At 46.9% G+C, this 15,019-nt stretch overlaps 1 protein-coding gene across 1 annotated transcript; it reads right to left on the bottom strand.

Moving 5' to 3' along the window:
• Positions 1-1,562: 1,562 nt before the first annotated feature.
• TUBA1A (tubulin alpha 1a) lies at positions 1,563-7,954 on the bottom strand. The gene is made up of 4 exons (XM_083727659.1): positions 7,593-7,954; positions 3,534-3,756; positions 3,287-3,435; positions 1,563-2,761 (listed from the first exon to the last, which is right to left on the bottom strand). The coding sequence occupies exons 1-4, from the start codon at positions 7,593-7,595 to the stop codon at positions 1,781-1,783; spliced, it is 1,356 nt and encodes a 451-aa protein (XP_083583785.1). The 5' UTR covers positions 7,596-7,954; the 3' UTR covers positions 1,563-1,780.
• Between the last annotated feature and the right edge of the window lie 7,065 nt (positions 7,955-15,019).

Genomic DNA, 15,019 nt, shown 5'->3' with positions numbered 1-15,019 from the left:
CCCACTGAATTCAATGGGAATTACACACCAGGGTGAGCGTTTGCCAGAATTGTAGCTAGGCAAATAACCTTTAAAAGTAAAAACACCAGCAGATAGGAATCGTCTGTGTTTGCATCTGTGACTACATGGGAGATAAACTGCAAGTGCTTTGCGTTAGCCTTCTGAGGTTGAGCACCCTGAATGATAGTAGGGTGAAAGGCATCCTAAACACATTTTAATAAAATAAATTAAGCTAAGCTTTGGCTGTAAGAAAAACTTTGGACCGTTCCCTCACTAGCAGTGCTCAAATTATGGGCTGCTGGTGGAATATGGGGGTTCTTCTGATCCCCTGACTTTACATACTGCTGTAGTATGTACAAGTTGCAGAAGCTGCTATTCAGGGGTAGCGAACATAGTAAGGTAAAGGGTAAAGGGACCCCTGACCATTAGGTCCAGTCGTGACCGACTCTGGGGTTGCGGCGCTCATCTCGCTTTATTGGCCGAGGGAGCCGGCGTACAGCTTCCGGGTCATGTGGCCAGCATGACTAAGCTGCTTCTGGAGAACCAGAGCAGTGCATGGAAACACAATTTACCTTCCTGCTGGAGTGGTACCTATTTATCTACTTGCACTTTGACGTACTTTCGAACTGCTAGGTTGGCAGGAGCAGGGACCGAGCAACAGGAGCTCACCCCATCACGGGGATTTGAACCACTGACCTTCTGATCAGTAAGTCCTAGGCTCTGTGGTTTAACCCACAGCGCCACCCGCGTCCCAGCGAACATAGTACTTGCCAGCTATTGTTTGACTCCCATCAGTCCCACTCAGAATAACCAATGATCAAGGCTTACAGCAGGGCTTTGCAAACTTGGGTCTCCAGCTGTTGTTGGACTGCAACTCCCATTATATCTCTAGCTAGCAGGGCCTGTAGTCAGGGATGATGGGATGTGTAGTCCAAAAACAGCTGGAGACCCTGGCTTATGGGAATTGTAATCGGTAATATATGCAGTGAGCACCATGTTGGATACCCTCAATACAAGTGTGGCAGAAACAGGCAGGGGGTGAGGCAGTGAAGAAGCAAAGCTAGAAAGCTGTGTTGTTCGAAGTGACTAGGACTAAGGCAAATTTGCTTTTCCTGTGTGCAATTCTGGTGGTTTCAAACTGCGGGTGTCTCCCTCTCTGCTCCCGGGCTCATCATTCATTGGACAAGGCAGCCTTTAGGCTAGCGTAATCATAGAGTACACCCAGGGCTAGTATATTGCAAATACAGTGGCACCTCGGTTTTCAAAAGTCTCGGAAGTTGAACGTTTCTGTTTTAGAATGCCGAAAACCCAGAAGTAACTGCTTCGGTTTTTGAACACTTTTCGGAAGTTGAACATGCCACCCGGATTCCGTATTGAGTTTTCCATAAGTAAATGCTTTGATTTTTTAACATTTTGGAAGTCGAATGGTCTTCCAGAATGGATTACATTTGAAAACCGAGGTACCACTGGATAGGAATGTGCCCCCAATCAATGCCCAATATAATATATTTTTCAAAAAATAAATATTGCATGTGTTAAGAATAAAGACAAAGACACAAATCTTCTAGGACAGGGAATGCCTTTTATTCTCAAACCCACAACATTAAATGGCCTGGGCTTGTAATAAAAACCTTCATGTTTTAGGGCACAGATCAGTTATTGTAGGGCAAACAAAGGTTTCTGAACACGGCTACATAAATTAACTGATCAGGCCAAAACCTGAATGTTGTTAACTAGCTTTAATTTCCCTGTAAGAGCAGCACCATTGTGACATTTTGCTTTAGTATTCCTCTCCTTCCTCTTCACCCTCCCCTTCGACAGAATCCACACCCACTTCTTCGTAATCCTTCTCTAGGGCAGCCATGTCCTCCCGGGCCTCCGAGAACTCGCCTTCCTCCATCCCTTCCCCAACGTACCAGTGGACAAAGGCACGCTTGGCATACATCAAGTCAAACTTGTGGTCCAGGCGAGCCCAGGCCTCAGCAATGGCTGTGGTGTTGCTCAGCATGCAGACGGCACGCTGCACTTTGGCCAGGTCGCCCCCGGGGACCACCGTGGGGGGCTGGTAGTTGATACCAACCTTGAAACCGGTGGGGCACCAGTCCACAAACTGAATGGTACGTTTGGTCTTGATGGTGGCAATAGCAGCGTTGACGTCTTTGGGAACAACGTCCCCACGGTACAACAGGCAGCAGGCCATGTATTTACCGTGACGAGGGTCACATTTCACCATCTGGTTGGCTGGCTCAAAGCAAGCGTTGGTGATCTCTGCTACAGAAAGCTGTTCATGGTAAGCTTTCTCAGCTGAGATGACTGGGGCATAGGTGGCCAGGGGGAAGTGGATTCGGGGATAGGGCACCAGATTGGTCTGGAATTCTGTCAGATCTACATTCAGGGCACCATCAAATCGCAGGGAGGCTGTAATGGAGGACACAATCTGACCTATCAACCTGTTTAGGTTGGTGTAAGTGGGGCGCTCAATGTCAAGATTCCTGCGGCAAATGTCATAGATGGCCTCGTTGTCTACCATGAAGGCACAGTCGGAGTGCTCCAGGGTGGTGTGGGTGGTCAGGATGGAGTTGTAGGGCTCGACGACAGCTGTGGAGACTTGGGGAGCTGGGTAGATGGAGAACTCTAGCTTGGACTTCTTGCCATAGTCAACGGAAAGGCGCTCCATCAGCAAGGAGGTGAACCCAGAACCGGTGCCCCCACCAAAACTGTGGAAGACCAGGAAGCCCTGGAGACCTGTGCATTGGTCGGCCTGTTGGGATAAATTGATGCTAATGTAAATAAAAAATTATTTTCTCTCTCCATTCTGTTTAGATGAGAACGGACTGTCTACTTATGTAGCTTCTTAAAGTGAACGTGTATCAATCTAGTTCATGACATTCTGTGTTGCCAAGCTTTTTGGCCCAGTGAGCATATTTAGAATTTTGCAAAATGGAATTTAAAAATAATAATAGTTTAGTTCCTGTTCAAAAGCATTACAAGAAACATCCATTTCCCCATAAACCTATTAGGATGATTTACGGTATACATATTCTCTTCAAGTAGGTTAGCTTGATCTTCAATGTAACTCCAATGTCAAGCTAACTTTGTAATCCCTAACATTAGAATAATTAATGTATATCTGCATTTTCAATACTAACCTAGTAGCTAATATCAATGTTGATCTTCTTTTAACTACTGATATTTGTTATATGGCTGAAAACAAAACAGCAACATACGATCATGTTGCACCGTTTTCTATCCTTCACAAATCTTCCATTAGACAAAGCATGTTTACCAGTTTCCGTATCCTGTCGAGGACCAGGTCAATGATCTCCTTGCCAATGGTGTAGTGGCCCCTGGCATAATTGTTGGCCGCATCCTCCTTGCCAGTGATGAGCTGCTCGGGGTGGAAGAGCTGGCGGTAGGTGCCAGTGCGCACCTCATCTGCGGAGAGAAGCAAGTGGAAGCATCAAGACCTCTGGCATCCCTCCTGGAGACACAAGCATAGCTAGAAAGCTATTAGAAGTGCCTTGTTTGCTCACCAATCACAGTTGGTTCCAGGTCCACAAAGACTGCCCTGGGCACATGCTTTCCAGCTCCCGTCTCACTGAAGAAAGTGTTGAAGGAGTCGTCTCCTCCCCCAATGGTCTTGTCGCTGGGCATCTGCCCATCAGGCTGGATGCCATGTTCCAGGCAGTAGAGCTCCCAGCAGGCATTGCCAATCTGGACTCCGGCTTGGCCAACGTGGATGGAGATGCACTCACGCTAAAGGTGAAGAAGAAGCACATATATGATAATAAATGTTGGAAATGCAAAGAAAATGAAGGTACATTCTTTCACCTTTGGTGGACGTGCCCAAGGATTAAGGCTTTCTGGGAAATGATATATAATGAAATGAAAAAGGTATTTAAATATAACTTCCTGAAGAAACCAGAGGCCTTTCTCCTGGGCATGGTCGGCCAATTGGTGCCAAAGAAGGATAGAACATTCTTTATGTATGCTACAACAGCAGCAAGAATACTCATCGCAAAGTATTGGAAGACACAAGATCTACCCACCTTGGAAGAATGGCAGATGAAGGTGATAGACTACATGGGACTGGCAGAAATGACTGGCAGAATCCGAGACCAGGGAAGAGAGACGGCGGAAGAAGATTGGAAGAAATTTATGGACTATCTTAGGAAATATTGCAAAATTAATGAATGTTAGAATGATGTTGGTTTAGAAATTAAGTGGTTTTCAGCTGTAATGATTAAGTAAAAAGAAAAGAAAGGTTAAAAATTAAATGAAAATCAAGGGAGAGGATTTGCTGAATTAATAATTAGAAACTGGAATACAGAAAGGGGAGGTATGAGGAGGTCGGGGAAGTAAGTTATAAGAAAATAAGGGAACGAAACTTTATTTGTTTTTAAATAGTTTTTAGTTTTGTATTTTTTCTTTTTTATATCTGTTATTTTTTCTGTTTGTGTTTTGTTTTTGCTATTGCTTTTTTTCTTTTTCTGTATAACCTTTAAAATTTCAATAAATATCTTTTTTTTAAAAAAAGAAGCACATATATGTATTAATTGGAATTTGCTTTTGGGTGCTCTTTTAAGAATCCTGCTATTTAGGATTCTGCTCATATGCTACACCCGTAATTGCTACCTCAGTCCTGTCAACGGGGCATCGATAGAAGAAACACAGGCAACCAGTTCTGTGGGAGATGCGTACAAGGTTGAAAAGCAAAGGTCAGCGAATGACAAAGCCAATAATTGTGATAAAGAAGAATGGCAACTTCAGCTGACAAGAGTATGGGCAGCTTGCAGTCTTAACACACAGATAAAGAGAACAAGAAGAACATAAGTTTAGAGAAGATTGGAAAATGTTTATTGAATACATGGGGGGGAATTGTGTGCATTTGAAAACGTTGGAAGCATTAAGATAAATTCAAGAGTGTAAATAAGTTTTGATGGATGCAATAATGGAATACTGAATGGTTTAGTTTTTGTAAAATATGCAGGGGTTTTTGATATGCAAAATGAACCATGGGAAGAGAAGAAGGGAAGTCACTGATATTTTAAGGATGTTTAAATGAGTATTTTAAAGTGTAGAACAGAAAATTTAATAAAAGTTATTTATATATACAAAAGCCAAAAATTGTGCAGCAGGTGCTAGCCCATTGTTCAAAAACCCTTGTTCAAATGGGAACTAAAAAACAGTGTGAGAGAGCCACCTTAATCCCCTTGAAGAGAACCCAGTGACATTTAAATGCTCTAGTAGCATACCTGTTAATGAGGCAAGGGTGCCACACCCAGCCTATTGTTCCTTGGATGCTAAGAATCCCAGTGAATTCACTATCCAACTTTGTTGCTCATGGAGATTTGGAGACGTATTATCCAAGAATGCTCAACCTTACATGGCACATAGCGAATGCCTGAATTTTCAGAAGACCCAAGTCCTTTGAATCCTTGGGTTGATCGTCAGTCTTTTCCTCCCTTCACTTTGCAAGCACAATGTGCCCAATCCCAGGTATTGTCTCCACTGCTGTCAGGGACATTTAGTCATTTGAGGTGATTTATTCCTTAGCCCATAGGGAACACCAAGAAATGCCACACCCTGCCCAGGAATACTGGGTATTCTTCTGCATTAGGTACACCCATTCTGGTCAATTATTTTTGCTGACTACGCCCACGCTGACTGCTGGAGCCTGCCTTCTGTGATGGATTAACACAGCAGAGTCTATTTCCAGCATGATCTCATTATACCGTTTTGCCAATTTTCCCTTCTCTGACCCCGGCTGAGAACATGCTTGGGAATGAAATAAATCAATGGGGGTGTCTGGACCAGAAGACAAACCTCCTATCTCTTGCCAAGGAGGGCATGCTGCTGTCTGTTCTTCCCATGAAAATTGAGGATGCGTGTGTTGTTTTTTAAAGTCCCAGTATCTTTTTATTATATTGGGAAAGTTTCAGGGGCAGCGAAAGAGTCGTTCCAGAGCAGGAAATGTATAGGAAGCTATCTGCAACACCACAACGGCGAGGGTGCTTTTCGAAAACGGCAACCAGTGCAGTTAAGCCGCCCTCCAGCATTATTGTCTCTCAATAATTATTCTGGTCACATCTGCCAGAGGAGCCACGCTCTTTGTCTGCTGTCTCAGCCATCGCCTTCTGCCTTCAGACCAATCTGTGGGCTGGGAGGGGGAGGGGGAGGGGGGAGAGGGAAGGAGCTGCCACTTCAACCGACGTGATTCTCGGTGGGTCCCCAGCCCTGCCCTCCCCCACCCCCTCTTCCCGGCTGCTCCCCATCCTTAACACAGATTCCTCGCTTAACAATGCTGTTCTTTATGCGGAATCTCTTGGAGCAATGCAAAGGCGTGGCTTCTGCCAAGATGATCCCTTCTGCGCACAAGAAATCGGCAGAGCTGACAACTCCTGAACTGGTGGCGATTCCGCCCCCTCCCCCCCAGCCTATGCATGCTTCTCTGCTCAGAAGCAAGCTCCCCTGCCTCTAGCATTTCTTCCTAGAGCGCAGGATTGTAGCAGAAGACAAGAAAGCTTCGGTATAAGCCGCCCCCCAGGACCCACGACTGCTGCACTGGCGCTAACTTTTGCCCCCTTGCGGAATCGCTAGTGGCGCAGAAATCAATCATACTGAGTATTTTCTTTCAGATGGAAACCTATTGCTTTTGTTTGCTACTGAAACACGTTTACTTCCAAGGGGGAGGTGTGGAATCCCGAAGCTTCAACCCCATAACATTGGCAGAGGCGTAGCGTGGGCGGGTGGTGGTCCGTGGCCCCCACATTTTTGAAGGGGCGCAATCAGGTGCCCCCGCAACGCAGCTGAGGCGTGGCGGCAGGCGGGTTGGTCTAGTGGGCAGGCGTGCCCTACCCCGAGCGCCCGCAACCCATGCTACGCCGCTGCATTTAGTATGCCTTGTTTGTTTGGATTCTTTTTTTAAAAAGGGGTTTTAATTTTATAATCACTGATAACCCCAAGTCTAATCAGGTTTACATCCTGTGAAATAACACCCCCCCTCGACTTCCACCCCACTTCCTTCCGAGTCAGGAGAGCAGCTTTGAATTGCAGATGGCTCCATTTGCGCCCCTGCATTCGGGTTAAAGCACAGGCTTGCTTGGGGCTGGTACCGCTGCTTCCCCGCTGACACTGCCTCCTCCTCCTCCTCCCTCCTATGCGCATCCGCAGCTGGGAAGGGCTGGAGATGGAGACGCAAGCCCGCAGCCGGCGCTACGCAGGCAGGAAGCCACCCTTGCCTCGCCTTTCCCAGCTAAGGGGAAGCCATTGCATCAGGCTTCGCAGATGTACTGCTGCCGCTTTGGAGAACAACAGCTCGTCCTTTCCCCCTTTTTTTTGCAGAGGGGAAGGGAGAAGGAGGAACCAGCAGCCTCTCTGCGTTTCCACAGCTCGGCAGCAGCAGCAGCAGCGAGCCGATGGAAGAAAAAGAGCCCCCGCAGAGGCGCAGGGACAAAGCAAGCCCAGAAGATGGGGAAGAAAGCAGAATTGGCTTGGGGCGGGCCAGGAGAAATGCTGCCAGGATTGCCTGCGCTTTGTCCCACCCCCCTCCTCTGAAACCCCCCCCGCAGCCGAGAGGCGCTGGCCCTTACCATATCTGCCTCTTGGTTGCCGAGCTTCGAGAAATCAAACGGGAGCCGAGGAGGGTTTTTGCTTTCTTACAGCGCGACTCTTAGGAGGTCGATGTAAGAGAACCTGTAGCACACAGGGCAACGCGGCTCCCTATATACAACCTCGTCACCATGGGGACGGGCGAAGGCTTTTTGCGGTTGGTCGAGACACCCCCAATCTGCCTGGAGAAACCAGGGGAGGAGAAAAACCATTGGCTCAGGGCGCATAGGATGAGGTAATCTCTCCCCACACCCCGCCTCTCCTCAGCATCCAAAGTCGCCTCGCATCCTCCAGACAAAGAGACCAAACAGAAGAACAGTTACTCTCTTCCATGCGCCATAGCGCGCGAGGCGGGGCGGGGCGCGGCGCGGGGGGGGGGAGTACCAGAGGAGCATCTGAATTTTGCATGATTTTAAACATTTAAGTACTGCCCTCTCCCCGCTCAGGACGGTGCAGCCCAAAATGACAATCGTGCATTCACATGCAAAGAAATAATGTTGCCAAGGGATGCGCATTTCTGCAAAATCAAGGGCAACAGCACCAGGTCGCTGGGCTGAGATTCCCATAATTTGAAAAGAAAAAAAATACTGTATTTTTTATTTTATTTTTTGGGAAATAGAGGTCTGGGCAACTGGCGATTGCTTTCATTTGATGAGCACAGAAGATTTAATATATTTTAAAAAAATCTTTTATTAGATATAATTAAGATGGAGGAAACTTGGGACTTAGTGGGGCCACAGCGGTGCTGACGAGCAGGCAAAAATGTTAGGGGTCAGCAGAATTATGCATTCAAGGAAAAAGCTGCAGAAGAGGGCTCTCTACGCCCAATTGTGCATTCGTCTGTTGCCTTACGCGGCAGACCTGCTGTAAAAGCGTCTTTGGTTGCAAACCTGCCCTGTCACACAGATGCCCTGGGCAAATTACGCAGCGAGCTGGCGAGAGGGACGCAGCGCCCAATGAGAATCTGCGGCTGACGTGGAAATAAGTCTGGGATCGGGTCCCTGTTCCTCCCAGTCTACGCAAGAGCGAGACGCGCGTGGGTGGTGGGGAGCCCTCGCCAAGGAGAAAGCGCCGCAGGCGGCTTCCGGGATGGAGGTTTTTTTCTTAGCAAGGGGATGCGGTGGAGGGGGAAATCTGAACCCAGAGCTTGAAAAGAAAGGGGCTGAGGTTGGGCCCGGTGGGGACAAAAAAATGATAAACTGGGATTTTTTTTTGTAAATGGGAAAGGAAGGAGAGAGAAACCCAGAGCTTAAGAAGGGGCGCCTAGGTCAGGCGGCAAAGCCTTAAGCGCAATAAAAGTGCCACCTTCTTTCTCTCCAGCTCCTGCTCCCAGCAAACCGCTCCCAGCTTCCTTTCTGCAGCCAAAAAGGGCGAAGGAAGGCGGGTGCGGGTGCGCGCCCTCCCGTAGGGAAGGCCCTAGGAGCATTTGTTCCAACGCCCCAAGGCTGGGTGTGGCTTTTTGTCTGGGGAAGAAGCGACGGGGAGGGGCGCGGGGGAGGGAGGAGGAAACGTCGCATTCTCCGTCGATCCGGATCATGCCTGACAAGGGCTCGCAGTTAACGATCTTTCCCGGCTCTTCAGCCGCTTCTCGTCCATCCCCGCCCTCCTCCCTTGCTCGTCTGGCAAGATAGACGGCGGGTGGCGGGGAAGGGCGCGCGGATATGAGAGACAGAGACAGCTGCTTGCAGGTGGAGTCGGAGGCAGCCAGGCTACTCCCCCCGCAAGCAGAAAGATGAAAACCCACGTTGTATCCCCTCGCCCTCTTCACGCCAGGATCCCGCATCTTTTACGCATTTTCTATGTTATATAAATGTGCTTCCCCCACCCAAAAAAAAGCTGGTTGGATTGCGCCCCCTCGACCTCGCCAGCGGATGCCCAGATCTTCCTTTATTTCAGAACCATGCCCGTTTGATTGAAACCTTTGACTGGCAGCCCTGATTCCCTGACACTGACCCCCAACCATCTCCCCACCCCGCCTCCCCGGATATAGCTTCCTTCTGACAATATTTTGATGGAATAAGCAGTAGCTCCTGTGGAGACAAATTTTAATGCACACTTGCTAGCTGGCCCTCAGATCAATGGCTGGGTTTCCTGAGCGTGGACGATGCGTTTTACGCTGCCCCAAACTTCAACCGTACAGCTTGGTATTCCGCGGTTTCGGATCTATAAGCAGATCATTTTCTTTTAGCGGTTCTTGAAAGCCGGTAGCTAATTCATTTCCATTAGGTTGCCACCGTTTCTCCTGGGAGTGGTCTTGTGCTTTTAGCAGTGGCACAGCCTGCAGGAGTGCGCCTAGGGAGAATTATTCATTCATTTATTGTAATCGTGAAGATGCTGTGATAGGGAAGCAGACTGGATTTCTAGCTGCCGCGTTGTTTTTAAAGGCATAGGGTAGCCCTGCCCTAAACAAAAGCTGTAACCTAATGTCACTTTAAGAAAGGCACAGACGTCATAAATAGTTCTATAACCACCGTCTGTAATTGCTCCAAATGATGGAGCTGACCTCTTTTACTTTATTTATTTAAAAAATCTAGACTGCAGGCATAAATCTGGGATTAATGGGACACTGAAATAGCAAAGTATATTATAGCAAACAAACAAGGAAAGGGTAGTTTTAGCTTTGTCACTAGAATATGGTAAAGCCCTAATACAGAGCACAGGAACATCATTATTGCATTTCCTCCTTTTGGAGTTTTTCTTGTTCCATGAGGACTAGGAAAGCTCTCTTTTAAAAAAAAGAAATGGAGATTGTGCTAATGTTTAGTAAGTGAAAGGGGAGGGGAGAGATTTCATCAGGCAAGGCCTTCTTCCATCTGCCTTGCCCCACTCTCCAGTCTCTGCTTCTCAGTTTATATTCTATTATTTTATGCACTGTGACTTGCCCTTTTCTTGATTATAGTTTAGAATTTATTTACAGTGGTACCTCTGGATGCGAACGGGATCCGTTCCGGAGCCCTGTTCACATCCTGAGCAGAACGCAACCCGTGTCTGCACTTGTACGGGTCGCAATTCGCTGCTTCTGCACATGCGCGTGAGTCATTTTGAGCGCCTGTGCATGCGCAAGTGGCGAACCCGGAAGTAACGCGTTCTGTTACTTCTGGGTCTCCGCGGAGCGTAACCTGAAAACGATCAACCTGAAGCGACTTTAACCTGAGGTATGACTGTATTATTGTTGGTAAGAGTGGATTTCTGTTTAATTTTTATATGTTGATATTTAATATTCTATGAATATTACTTTATTTGCTATAAGTTGCTTATTTTAAAGTTACCTTTTATTGTCACATTTTTGCATTGGATTAGATTGTTATAAGGTGTACATTCTTTGATTCTTCAGCTTGTAAACCGCCTTGGGTATTGTAAGATAGAAAGACGGTATACAAATAAAAAATGATGTTGATAAGTGAAAGAAGCCTATCTCAAATGAAAAAGCTGTGAGCTAACTTGCAGCGCAGAGAAGTGTTCCAGAGATGCTAAAACATAGCAGTCATAAAAAAGAAAAAGAAATCTTATCAGTTTGCTGGGGTTTCTTAATAATAATAATAAGAAAAGCCCAACTCTTTCCTAACATGTTTTAAGAAGTTCACGAGCAAATAAGAATGCAATTTATTTACAGTGGTACCTCTGGATGCGATCGGATCCGTTCCGGAGCCCCGTTCACATCCTGAAGTGAACGTAACACGTGACTGAGACTGTGCATGCACGGGTTGCGCTTCGCCACTTCCGCGCATGCGCATGATGTCATTTTGAGCATCTGCGCATGCGTGAGCGGCGAAACCCAGAAGTAACACATTCCGTTACTTCCGGGTCGCCGCGGACCACAACCCGAAAATGCTTAACCTGAAGCGTATTCATCCCGAGGTATGACTGTATTTATTTTTTAAAGACGTTCATGAGGTTTAGTAACAAAGCAAGTCTACCTACAGAGACTTCATTAGCAATAGTGGGCTGTTGGCTGGTGCCAAGTGAGCATCAATATTTTACTCCAGCCAAGCTGCCCCCTGCTAAGAACTTCCAACTAACTAATAAATGAAACAGGCTAAATGGAAAAGGATGGGAGGGGGGCATGATTGTGGGGTTCTGTATGATTTCTTTACATTAGTAAATCTAGGGGGTTTGCATCTGGGAATAATTGAGATAGGCACATTTCAGCTTCACTGGCGAACAAGTAGAATGAAGAAGAGTATAATGCTTTCCATGCAGTATATAATAACATTCTGAGCTCAGCTTTAGCCAGACACAGCTTTGCCTTCCCCTGCGGTTCATTGAGACACATATTGCTCACTTGCAATACTGTATCTCTCTTCCTGGATGATGATCAGTGCTTTCTGAGCAGGGCTATTTTGTGCCTATTCCTTGCCTCGTGGGGGGAAGGTGATGCCAGGAAACTCAATTCTCTGTATGGTCTAGTTCTCAGGGTCATTTTACTCTGGTTTGTGCAATGGCTTTTCAGTGCATTTGTGACAATAGGAACCAGGCTTGAAATGAGATCCAGTTGAACGCTAGCCAAAAATGCTACTACACAGGAAATGATTCTTGTTCAATTGGGGTTTTATTTCCCTGGTCTACTTACAAACTGATTTTTTTTAAAATCTCATTAGTGCTTTAATTGTTATTATCATTTGCCTGTTGACACTAACTGCTGTGGCTTTACTAAGGAGACGATCCAAACGCTCACAAATGATGAGCGTACAGAGGTATCTTCGTTCTCGAATGGCTTGGCTCCTGAACAAATTGGCTCCCAGATGCCGCAAACCCAGAAGTAAGTGTTCCAGTTTGCAAACGTTTTTTGGAAGCCGAATATCTGACGTGGCTTCCGCTTGGGTGCTTGGATTTTGAACGGTTTTGGGAGTCGGTTTTGGGAGTCGAACAGACTCCCAGAACGGATTAAGTTTGAGAACCAAGGTACCACTGTACTTGCACCAATCACAGTGGCAGATGAATCAAGTTTAGGAGTCCCATCCTGCGGCCACAGATGTTGGAGGAGAAGCTCCGGCCCAGCCATTAGACAGAGTGAGGCAGCAGCTGATTTTGGGTGTCTGCCTCAAGTGTCAAAATAACTTGGCCAGACTTGGGTCTCATGTACCACAACAGGGGGAGGGGAGGAGCACATTTGCTGTTCCACTTTGGACACTAAAAAAACAACAAAAAATGTAGAGCTGGAAGAGACCCAAAGAACAACAAGAAGAGTTTGGATTTGATATCCCGCTTTATCACTACCTGAAGGAGTCTCAAAGCGGTTAACATTCTCCTTTCCCTTCCTCCCCCACAACAAACACTCTGTGAGGTGAGTGAGGCTGAGAGACTTCAGAGAAGTGTGACTAGCCCAAGGTCACCCAGCAGCTGCATGTGGAGGAGCGGGGAATCAAACCCAGTTCACCAGATTACGAGTCCACTGCTCTTAACCACTACACCACACTGGCCGACTATCTAGGTTTGTGGTTCCCAACGTGGGGCACACACTCCACAGGGGGGCAATTTGATTTTTAAAGGGGGTGATTTGATTTTTAAGGGGGGCAATTTGAGAATAAGTTATTAACCCTGAATGGCCTTTTAGGCTTCCACCACGTGAATAGGAGTTCACTTTTTGAATAATAAAAATTACTATATGTCATGGGGGGGGGGGGTTACATCAGGATTTGAAAGATGCTTAGGTGGAGCATGGCCCAAAAAAAGGTTGGGAACCACTGATCTAGTCCAACCCGCTTAAATATTATGGGCTGGCCTAGCGGTTACATGACACCAGCAGAGTTGCAACTGAAGAAAACAAGGCTCCTGGATTTCTCTAAAAAAAGCTTTCTGGGAGACAAAAATTTAGCAAGGAAAACATTTCCCATTACTTCATAGCTTTTATATGCTCGTCTTCTTACAACACTTCTTTTGATCTCGGCTTTCTGACTCAGCTGACTGAGCAAGTTTTTTACTCAACAGCTCAGACGAGTTCCCCCTGGCAGTGTGCTTCAGAGCCTGAAAAATAGAGTTCTCTAAAACCAAGCCCTGGCACATCCTTGGAAATAAAGAGCAGGTCAATGGAATAGAAAATAGATATGGGGCACCAAAGTGCTGCTGTAGATCAGTGACAAGAGAATCTGCTTTGCTTTCAGAATGACCCAGGTTCAATCCCTGGCCCCTCTAGGTAGGATGGGGGAAAATTTATGGTGGTATTCAAATAAGTACAACTCAAAGTCAGGGTCATTAATTTCAGGGAAAGGTAAAGCAGGTGGCACTGTGGTCTAAACCACTGAGCTTCTTGGGCTTGCCGACCGGAAGGTCAGCGGTTCGAATCCGTGCGACGGAGTGAGCTCCCGTTGCTCTGTCCCAGCTTCTGCCAACCTAGCAGTTCAAAAGCACGCCAGTGCAAATAGATGAATAGGTACCACTGCGGCGGGAAGGTAAACGGTGTTTCCATGCACTCTGGATTTCGTCACGGTGTCCCGTTGCGCCGGAAGTGGTTTAGTCATGCTGGCCACATGACCCGGAAAGCTGTCTGTGGACAAATGCCGTCTCACTCGGCCTGAAAAGCGAGATGAGTGCCGCAACCCCATGGTCGCCTTTGACTGGACTTAACCGTCCAGGGGTCCTTTCCCTTTGCCATTAATTTCAAGGGGTCTACTCTGAGCAGGATTGGTGTTGAACACCACCAATGAACTCTAGAAATATCCTCCAAGTCAGTGTACACAATACTGAGCAAGATGCTCCCATGATCTGCTTTGGCATGCTCTGTACGATCTCTCCACAATGGGCACTTCTCAAGATTTTAATAAACGAAGGAAGCCTGTAAATGGGCTTAGGAAGTGACAGTCCAGCCATACCTGATGTGCCATGTTCCTTCCTTTCCCTCACATCATTGGAGAAGTCCCCATGGAGCAGCAGAAAACCCTGGTCAGAGGACAATGTCAAATGCTCTTTTACGGGACCACAACTCCTGGTATGCCCTGCAAAGGACCTTAAGGTCCATGAATAATCATAGTTTAGAGGTCCCGGGCCCTAAGGAAGTCAGATTATCCTCCACCAGGGCCAGGGCCTTCTCAGTGATGGCTTCGACCTGGTGGAATGCTCTGTCCCATGAGACCAGGGCCCTGCAGGATTTAACTTCCTTCCGCAGGGCCTGTAAGACAGAGCTATTCCGCCTGGCTTTCAATTTGAACTTAGCCTGATCTTTTATTCCCCTTCCTTCCCTCCCTCTTCCCTTTTTATGAAGATCCCACAGCTAATTCTCCCCTGGTCTCCCCGCTGGCCCAAATAGGACTAATTTAGCCAGCTAGCCCTGGTGATCCTCTAATGTTCATTGGGTGGATTTTCCCCCTAAATTGATTTTTGAATTCTGAATTTATTGTTATTCCCATTTTATACTGTATTTTATGCTGTTTTTTGTTGCATCAATTAAGTTTTAAATTTCTTGTTAGTCGCC

This window comes from Podarcis gaigeae (genome assembly GCF_964106915.1).
Source record: "Podarcis gaigeae genome assembly, chromosome: 2".
Taxonomy (NCBI): domain Eukaryota; kingdom Metazoa; phylum Chordata; class Lepidosauria; order Squamata; family Lacertidae; genus Podarcis; species Podarcis gaigeae.
Note: the sequence above shows the minus strand (reverse complement) of the source record. Positions and strands in the feature narration are given on the sequence as shown.